Source organism: Larus michahellis, chromosome 5 (genome assembly GCF_964199755.1).
Source record: "Larus michahellis chromosome 5, bLarMic1.1, whole genome shotgun sequence".
Taxonomy (NCBI): domain Eukaryota; kingdom Metazoa; phylum Chordata; class Aves; order Charadriiformes; family Laridae; genus Larus; species Larus michahellis.
Window position 1 is genome coordinate 51,907,379 of NC_133900.1, and position 10,128 is coordinate 51,917,506.

Here is a 10,128-nt window from a genome sequence, read left to right on the forward strand (position 1 = left end):
CCAGGACTCCAGAGGCCTGGGCTCAACTCTTGGCACAGTAAAAAAAAATCAGGAGACACAGGTATTTGATATCTGTTCCCTAAATTTTCAATAAGCATTGCTCAAGCTGACCCTGCAAGCACCTAAATCCCCGAGGTATCCCTAGGCAGCCATGAAAACTCCTGCTGCCTCAGAGAAGCTCAGTGCCGGATGCCCTGAATAGGGATGGCAAAGTGCGGCTCTTCCTTGGCCCCAGGACTAGACCTTATGGCAGACTCTGATACCATCTGTCCTGGAGGTCAACAACAACAAGGACACCATAGGTTTGCAGTGGTTCAGTCTCCCTTGTCATCCCCTCTGCAACGGTTAATGTTCCCCAAGGAGAGGGGAAGCAGCAGGTTAAACCCAAGTCTCTCAGCCTGTGGAAATCACTGATCTATAAAGCCTTCTCTGTCTGGCCTAGAAAGTGTTTAACACAATACAAAATGGCTCCAGGTGGCCTAGATGGAGCTTCCTCTCCCTGTAAAGAGAGCCACCCATGCCCAAGTGGTCAGGATGCTGCATGGCCAGGCAGCACTAAAGGTTTCTGGAGAGATATGTGGTACCTACACAGGAGCCCTGGAGGTCTGAACCCTTAGAGACTCAGTGCTCAGCTTCCCTTGCTTTAACACGGGGACAATACAACTGCTTTCTGTTGCGTCTATGTACACCATGGCCTCTGGGGTGATCTCTGGCCATTCATTCACTGCCATCTTCCACACATAGTGAGAACTTCTTTTTTCCACCCTGCCCAAAAGCAGGATCTTCATTAACACAGTGATTTCTCCAGCCCATCCAAGTCTTGCCAGGTCAGGGATTTAGGACTGACTTGGAGGGCAGGTGCCACTGACTGACTCACTAAATTACTTTCTGGAGAGCATCAGGTTTCCTTGGCCCCTCATCCAAGCATCAACTGAGCTCAATTCTCAGAGACTCATGAGCTCTGATGTTACGTAGACGAGACGCACAACTACTACCAATCCTGGACATAGCTACAGTCACAAAAGCAATGATTCAATATGCCAGCCAACAAACACAAGAGGTGACAGAGCACTGTCAGCTAAACCATGGCTCCTGCAAGCATGGCTCTCGGTGAAAGCAGAAGAAACAAATAGCTCTTGTGACTGCTTGGACTGGATTCACATGGATTAAGATCTGTTGGACCTGCCAGGACAGAGGGCTGAACACTGCCACAGGAATATATTAACCTCATCTCTGAGACATGCGCAACCCAAACATCTGTCAATCATTTCCCATCCAACACCCACAGCATCTCATTCACTGATCTGGAAAAGCAAAGTGAGATGGCTAATGGACAATAGTAAGAAGCTCACGAACTATTTAATGAGTTTATGCTATTCTGTATATGAGAGATGACATACACAAACAACCTAACTTACACCTAAGTCCACCTTACTCATATTTATTATTGGCTGGCTAGGCAACTCTCTCCTCAACGTTCTACAGAGGACAGCGTAAGAATAACCTCAGATGTAGACAAAGTCCACTTGGCTTTCAAAGAAGACGCTGTAACACTTCATTAAGCACAACTGCCTAAGGAAATGCACCTCCTCTTTCAGCAGTGAAAGGAAAAGGGAAGGGTTCAGTTGCTGGTTTCTACTGAGGATACCTATAATGGTGAATTATCAGCACAAGAATAGTTTTGCTCCTTTAAAAAAGGGTGTTAGAACTTAGTAATTTTACCTCTAAAATGTCAAGGATGACACATCCTAGTTTGTCTGATTTGAGTGGAGAATTTATTTTAGACTATTTTACTTTTAGTGTTTCATTACAAGCTTTCTCAGCCTCTTTTTAAAAAGGTGTGGATGTGTTTTCCTTTAAAAAAGCTAAGTTTTCTCCCAGGTTTTATTTAAGCTATTGAACAAATGAGATAATAATAAAAAATCAAACCCCAGAAAATTTTAGACTTTTGGAATACGATCACATTAACTCTCATATTAACTCAATATGAGTTAATATGATATCAACTCAAAGTATTTGCTTCCACAATCTTTTCAGAGTCATATTCTTACGGAAAATTTTGCATTTCTTATATCCCTAGGTCATCCCAGCTACAATAACGGAGCTCCCCACATTTCCCATTAGAAACTGAACATTTCCCTTAGCAAATGTTTTGGGCCTGCTTCATACATCAAAAAGGAGTACAAAAATTACATGATCTCAAGTTCATAGCAATTTGCAGATCACTCATCAAGCAGCTCTTCAGGTGATCTTGGCCTTCTACCACATGACACTGTTTGCCTTGACTACTGTCTCTCAAACCCCACCAGTTAAAGAGCAAACCTTCTCCTGACGAAGGCTGACAGAGATATATCAGGCCCATAGGAAATGTAAACTCTTAGAGGCTTGAGAGCCAACTGACATGCCAGAAGAGAAGGTCACATACTGTACATTGGTTCCAGGCGATGGGACCGCCATCATCCTGAAGGTGGCAGTGAGGAAAGGAGACCCGGGATCTTAAAAGAGAAAGTAAAGAGGGAGGAGGGAAGGATTAAATCCCAGCACGTAAGCACAGCAGTAGGGAAAGCTTCAGTGAGAGGTAATGTCAATGGGGAATGCATGGGGGCTTCAGAAATCAAAAAATGACCCCAACAAAGGCACAGAATTCCTTGAGAAGATATACTTCCAACATTCTGCATCTATTTTAGGGCAAAGCAGGCCTAACACCAGTGTTTCCTAAGTGCTATTTCAGCTGATAACAGCAAGGCTGATTCAAACACAGATCAGAGAGCTTGTCTGGACTTTATCCAAAGAGCAAAACACTGGAGATCACACTGAGTTCTCCACCCCCTTTCAATCAATATTCACCATCACTCTAAACAGCCTGCTCTAGTTCATGTAGAAGTAACAGGCTTGATGCAGGAGTCAATGCCCAGTAACCACTATGCTAAGCAAAAGGTTATAGAATCATTGAACCATAGGATTGTTTGGGTTGGAAAGGACCTTTAAAGGATATCTAGTCCAACCTCCATGCAATGTGCAGGGTTAGCGTTGTGAGTCATACCCTGGCCTGAACATCTAAGAAACTATGAGCTGGCTGATGTCTGTAGGAACCTTCTTTAGCTTCACTTTGACTTTTATGTACTTCTGGACTAAAGGTCTCTGGCACCAGGTCAGAAACTGCTTCTCAGACAACCATTATTGAGTCTAACAGTACAAGCCCTCATCAGCTTCAATGCATTCAGGGACTTTCAGGGACATTCAGCGTCCCTGTGACCTTCAGGGGCTTCCAGGATGGGATGCAGTCTGCAGATTTAGACACCAAGATGTGCTCATCTGTACCCACAGTTTTTAAGTAGAGATCACATCAAAACACTCAGTGGTGTCTGGAAAGCCATTCAGCCCAAAGGAAGGTATCTGTGTTCTGTGCACATTATAGTGCTCCATTGATTATAAAGGGCACTTAGAGCTGGTTTCACTTGCCTGGATATATAAGCCCAGTGTTATTTTAGGCCCTGCAGGGACACCCATCTGGCCTGAGAGGAGGCCTGATTCTCATAAATCCTGTTTTGTACCTGTCATCCCTAAGAGGATGTCTCAGACACCCCGGGGCATCTCAAATGACACTAAACACCTATAGCAACTGAATCCTGCCCTTAGCTCTGCGTAGATACTTATAACAGACCTTAGTTTTGGGTGTCTTAATTTGCAAGCTGAGTCCCAAAGCATGTTGCTGGAAAAGCCACCACATCACCCTGTAGGTTGGTCCAGTTAAATTGATGGGTCTTACTCGCTCAGAGTATGATGGCTGATTATAGAGTTTTGTCAAAGAAAACATTTCTCCTTTTCCTGGCAAATTAAAAAATTCTCGACACCTTCTCAAACTTAGCCTCTTACTGTAAGACAGACATTCCTACAGCGCAGTTGGGTGACAGGTCCAAATTACTTCCACAGTTCATCGCATCAATATATAGAGAAGGGCCTTTGCATCATTTAAGCCCAAAGCATAGCGTATATACACTTTCTGCTGTAAGCACCTAACACCAGGTGCCAAGATCAGTCGTTCAGGCTCCTTAGATCCCTGTGCAGTCAGGGCAAAGAGGTTTGTTCTTCTGGTAGTTTCTCACAGTATGAAAGGAATGTTTCGGCTGTGCAACAGCCCTATGGAGGGGTTTCTCACACACTTGAAGTTAAATGCCTACAGCAGATAATGCAAATTTTTCATTTCATAATTGTGTTCTTCACCAGGTCAAATAATGATTAGCTTTTATGGGGCTCCCCCATTTCTGAACTGTAAAACCTCTCATCTCTTGAGAGTTTTGTGCCCGGGCACAAACACAAGCTGCTTTCCATCCTGTAGTATGGCCACACCAAGAAAACTACGTTGTATCTTTTAAAAGCTGCCCCTACTAATCTGAAAAAGAGACCTTTGCTTCACCTGCTGTATTCCCACATCACATGTAATCACACAGAAGACTGCAGTGTGGCTACTGTAGTATGATGGACGTCTATACAGAAGTTGATTTCAACAGCAAAAGCAGGGGCAGGATTTCAGGGGCTCAGCATCTACACTGGGACCAGACTTCCCAAAGAACTAAGCTCCTCAAAGGGCTGCAAAGTACGGAAGAACCCAAGTACTCTGCACTCTTGTGCTGCCATGGTGGCCTTTATACACAAAGAAAGCAGATCTCTGTGGAAAATTTGATCACTGATTTGGTAGGACCTGAGCTGAAAAATTAAAGCTACCCCTCATATTAGAATCCCCTCTCCATAGTACACATATACATTGCTCTCGGCAAGAGATGGAGATGCTGAGTGGAGTTAGGATGATTGGCTCTGGACTTTGGGTTTCCCAATGCAGAGTGAGATCATATTTAATAGTGTAGGCTCAACACCAGTTTTAGGACCTACAAATGCTTGTTTGTGGGCATGGAAAAACACAGGCCTCCTCATTAGACTCTTCATCCAGGCAGAGGCAACAGCAGTTCTTTCAGGGCAAGCCCAGACACCATGGCCTAGTGTGGATTTACTCTTGAAGGTCCTTCAAAGATTCAGGCTACCTTTCTTTGGTAGCAATCAGTTCAATGGAGGTTATATGCAATTTAATACTCTGGATAGCAGCAGAAGGTACCTTCAAAACCAAAGATGAAGGGAAACGTTTACTTCACCCTCTTGCTGCTCAGTGTCTGGGCCTGCCCTCTGGGAGCTAAACAAACACAGACTAGGGAAGGAGGGAGGGAAACACATTTCTCATCCAAGAGCATCCAAGATTTTCCATTGGAAACCTAAGTCTGACACAGTCTGCAGTCTAAGAGCTGATGGGGTGAGAGTTTCTTCCCTTATCTCACGTTACGCAAGTGACATTTGAAAATGCAGTGAAGTTGTAGCTCTTCAACAAGGGCAGCTCTATGCCTGATGCCCGCAACATTTCACATAGAAGAAAAACAAATCTCAACCAGCAATCAAAAGGCAAAGTGTTTTCAATGGTTTAAAAGATAATCAGTATTTTTAATAAGGCCTATAGGAGAAATAATTGTCCATAGGCACTTCCAAAGCAAACATAGTATCACAGCAAGATTCCAGCTAGTGACACAAGTGAAACAAGTACAAGAGCTAAAAGGACACGTCAAGGAGAGATGGTTTTGTCACTAACTACCATAATTGAACTCAGGGGTAAGAATTCAAGAACTTAACATTTTAAAATAAAAAAAATGACATTTTCAATGTGAGCTCTTGCAATGACATATTAAAATAAAAACTAAAAGGTGTCATTGCTGCTATTGTAAAGATTCATAAACATGCTCACCCACTGACAGCATAAGGGCAAGGAAAAAGTGAATGAAAGGCACAAAAAAAACTTATTTCCTGCTCTGTCCATTTAATCCCCAATTCTCTGCTATTGCCAGATCAGACAGGAGCACGAACAAGCTTCGGCTACAAGATGACTGGGATTAAAACAGCAGCATGAGCTCTGCTTGTGTCCCAGGCTTCATTAGCAGAGTTTATTCAATCAGGGAAAGCTCAGCTAGGCAGAATCACTCCCTGCCCTATTTAGTGTGCAGAACATTCACTAAAGTCAATGGCAGTTTGAAGCAAAAAAAATCAGTCTCGGGACTCACCATGATGCCCTTGAAGAATGCTCACCAATTTCCTAAGCCCAGAACAAAACCTTCAGCTGACATCTGGCTCCTCAGTTAAAAAGTTTGGGCCAAATTCTGCTCTCAGTTCATACACTTATAAGGCTGAACAAATTCCATTCATGTCTGAGGCTTTATTCTAGATTTATTCCATGGGAGATTAACATAGACATTGGTTTTGTGTCTTTTAGCTTTCAGGGTATTTAAGTGAATCTTTTACTGATTTGAAGGGCAGAAGTGGGCACCTACCAGCCACACTGGCAGCGCAGGTTGATTGAACGTCGTTCGTCCTTGAAACAAGCAGCAGAAAAGAAAAACGTGTTTGCACTAGAATTCAGTTCAGAATTCAGAAATCAGTGTAAACAAAAATTTTAAACCAGCCTCCTGCAAGAGTGAAAGCAGAAACCTGTCTCCAGTTAACTCAGCAAGCTACAAATATAAAATCACTTTAACAGAAACAATATCACTCGCAGATCCCCACTAGTTTCTAGGTTGAAGGGCAATGAAGCAGCGTGTACAGCTGGGAGATGGTACACGTGAGCAGAGCACAACATAACTCACTTTTATCATGCATTATATATTGGAGGCTCCAGCAAAGTCAGTCTGAGATTGCTGTACCAGAATTACACTAACTCCTGGCAGTTCACTGAGCGTAACATGGATCCAGGTTTGTAAGGTACTGAATACACTCAACTTTCACTGCATTTGGTAAAAGCTGACAGCACCGAGCACCTTGCAAGATCACATCCTAGAAACAGATTGCTCCATATTGAAAGTAAAAAAGCTGAGAAGCACATTCGCTATAAAGTGACTATAAGCTGACTTCTGACTTCCCTTTGCACCCTTCTTTGATGCTGTCCAGATGCTTTCAAACTTTTACCCGCCTGGACAAATGAAATTTTGCATCGAGATGACTTTCAGTCTGTGTTTTACAAGTGCTTTTCTCTTACCTATCAAAAACCACAGCAGCGTAGGCTGGCTCTGCAAAGATGACATCCCCGGGCAAGAATTCCTTCTGCGCTTTCAAGCCCCTGCCTTTGCCTTCAGACGTGAACACTTCGACTGACTCCATTCCCCCTTTGGTCATCCCAGGGACCCCAAGGCTTGGGAGGTGGGTATCTCAGAGCGAGCCAAATCTCCCGTCACTCCTCTCAACTTCGACTTGCTGCAAGACCACGCTTATAAAAGGGCTGGCCTCTCCCCGCCACACCCGGACACACCATTTCCCATAGGAGGGCGAGGGGGTGGGAGCAGATGAGGCAGGAGGCGATGATCCTCTGTGCAATATTGCCGACCTACGCGGGGAAGGCACAGGGCTGGGACTTCTGCTTCATTAGGAAACCCCCCTCCGAAAACCACGTTTGGAATTGTTTCTTCCAGCCACAAGCAGTTGTATATGTTACGACTCAGATTAATTTATACTCTCCCATTGGAGGGAGAACGTATTCTCTTTGCAGGGTATTTTTAGCAACCACATGCTTCTGTCTCTCAGGAAGCAACAGCTGAGACAGTGGGGCAGGGAGAGCTGGCGTGCATATTTCTGACCCCTTCCACTGTCATCTGGCTTTTTCCAGAAATTAAACAATGCTGCTTTATTTTTACCCTCTAGGAGATGGATGGCATGTTTAGAGGCAGGGATAACAGTGAAATACACACTCTGAAATTCTCAGCATCCTCCGTCAACACCAGAGCCTGGAAAAGGGGTGTCACTTCCCAAATGCCAGTGGCGGTAGGCACACGGAGCAGCATGGAAGGAGCTGGAAGGAGAGCAGCAGTTCGGCACAGGCTGTGGAAGCAAGCAGGACATCTTCGATACTTGCACAAATTTGAATGTATTAAACCTCTTTGAAATAACACTGCATTTGAGAACTTTCCCCACCTCCAATGCTCAACCGTGGAAGCGATGGGGGAATCTGAGCCACCTGAGTGGAAAAGGAGGGTACTCCAGACAGACCAAACCCATGAGAAGCCAGGCCTTTGTTTTGCTCTCTGCCCCCAGCAGCCAGTACAAGTTCAGGGTGATGCAAAGAAAAGCCTCCATGTATAAGACTGAACCTCACTGTGGAAACTGAACCCAGCCTAGATTGTTGTTCAGCATTTTTTTATCATTTAATAGCATTTCACGGGGCTGGTTCCCACTAATCTCACCCTCCCACCCCTAGGAAACCTGATGCTATTTCCTCCTGGATCCCCAAGCACCGCACAGATACCAATGTTTGCAAACCTCTTCCCACACCTCTTTGCTGCACAGAAAAACCTGTCTGGTTTAACAGGGAAAGCGAGGTGTAGAGAAGTAAAGAGGGTAATTCCTGTGCATCCCTATACTGTAAAAGAAATGCTTTACCTTGCCAAGGCAGTGGGAAGTATCGTTGTGCTCTTTAAGGCAGTCACAGAACTGCTCAGCATCTGCTAAAAGCTTCTGGCAATTTTCCTTGCCTGCAAATGAAGAATGGTAGCACGCTTCAGCACAAATATTCTGTGTTATAGTTTACCCGTGTGTGCCAAGCACAAATGATATCAATCCACAACTCCATAAATTCAGGGTGATCCGGGTGTTCATGTGATTATGAGCAATCTTCCCCGAACAACCAGACTTCTCCTCTCTTACTGAGGAGGGCCAGAGCCATCGCAGAGCCGGCAGCACAAATCCATCAGCGTTTGCGCTGCGCAGCATAAAGTCACTACAGACAACTAGACACTACAAGCAATTACAATTTTAATTGCAATGCTCTACTTGTGTGATATGTGATGTCAGGATGCTCTGATCTCATGTTACACATGTTTAATACCCCTGGGTGTAAGCGCCTTTTAGATACATATATCTACCTATATGTAGGTGCTGATTTATTTATTTTTCAAAAAAACAACCCTGATGTGGTGTGTGGCTATATTGAACTCAGTCATTAATCACACTAAACACTGTTTCTGACTCCCAAAGAATAAGGAATGGAATGGAATGGAATGGAACGGAACAGAAAGGAACAGAAAGGAACGGAACGGAACGGAACGGAACGGAACGGAACGGAACAGAACAGAACAGAATAGAATAGAATAGAATAGAATAGAATAGAATAGAATAGAATAGAATAGAATAGAATAATGAAGAGTAAATTATAACAAAGAATATAATTATGTCTTTTCAAAGCAGCCGACTAAAACCAGCAGATCGTAGTCCTTCTAGGACGGAGTTACAACAGAGCAGGTCTCTGCACAGTCAGACATCCACGGTGTACCCAGTACAATGCACCCCTCACCCCTTCAGATCACAAAGAAAAAAAAATACATTTTGGCTAAGACAGAGCATAGCAAAAGTCTCATTTCTCCCCTTCTAGCCTGGTGAATGCCATGGTGGTGCATGCTCAGTCAGGTTGTACAGGACGAGATCAGCCACCTGGCTACGCATCACACCCTTGGTACCACTGGGCCACGGTTTCAGAGCCAGCTGGGTGCAAAAATACGATGGTAAAACTGTCAGTCTGAAGAGAAAGCAGCGGGAAAGTTGGAAAGAGCCAAGAGAAGCTGGGTAATAGGGATTCCCACTTAAATATTTATTTGGAGAAATGACCGCATTTCACATCCCTTGGAAACACATTGAATTTCAAAGCCAGCTGGAGAGGCACATCAATTTTAGAGCGCTGAGCAGGGCTGACCCTTCAACAGCAGGTTGTTCTGCACTTTGGGTTTGTCTGGATATCCGGCTGGAGATGTGAGTGGCCCCATCCTCCTAACAGGAGAACAAACAGCACCCTCTACTGCCCTCTAAAAAATTACCAAAAGCACAATGTTATCAAATTTAATTGCTGCAGCTTTGGACTGTGGTGAGCAGTACTCAGACAAAATGTGTATCAGCAAGAAAAAAGAAAAAAAGAGGGAAAAAAAAACCTGTTCTAGGCAGGTGCACCTCAGACTCATCCTGTCAATATAATTCAGCTTTAAACATTAAATATAATCATGGTTCTGCAGGGCCAATGTATCCCAATAAAACCATTTTTTGGGGTGACGGCAGGGAAAA

The 10,128-nt window shown here is 44.1% G+C and overlaps 1 protein-coding gene across 6 annotated transcripts in view; it reads right to left on the reverse strand.

Moving 5' to 3' along the window:
- Nucleotides 1–7,514, reverse strand: part of SMYD1 (SET and MYND domain containing 1) — a 29,291-nt gene extending 21,777 nt beyond the window's left edge. For 2 of the 6 annotated variants that reach the window (XM_074587265.1, XM_074587263.1), the window contains exons 1-3: nucleotides 7,067–7,508; nucleotides 6,366–6,406; nucleotides 2,426–2,495 (exon numbers count right to left, since the gene is read on the reverse strand). In XM_074587265.1, the coding sequence (XP_074443366.1) occupies nucleotides 2,426–2,495; nucleotides 6,366–6,406; nucleotides 7,067–7,203 (248 nt within the window). In that variant the 5' untranslated portion in view covers nucleotides 7,204–7,508. Of the gene's footprint in view, nucleotides 1–2,425; nucleotides 2,496–6,365; nucleotides 6,407–7,066 lie in introns of all 6 variants that reach the window. The other 4 variants (XM_074587267.1, XM_074587269.1, XM_074587268.1 and 1 more) reach the window with 4 other exon arrangements.
- Between the last annotated feature and the right edge of the window lie 2,614 nt (nucleotides 7,515–10,128).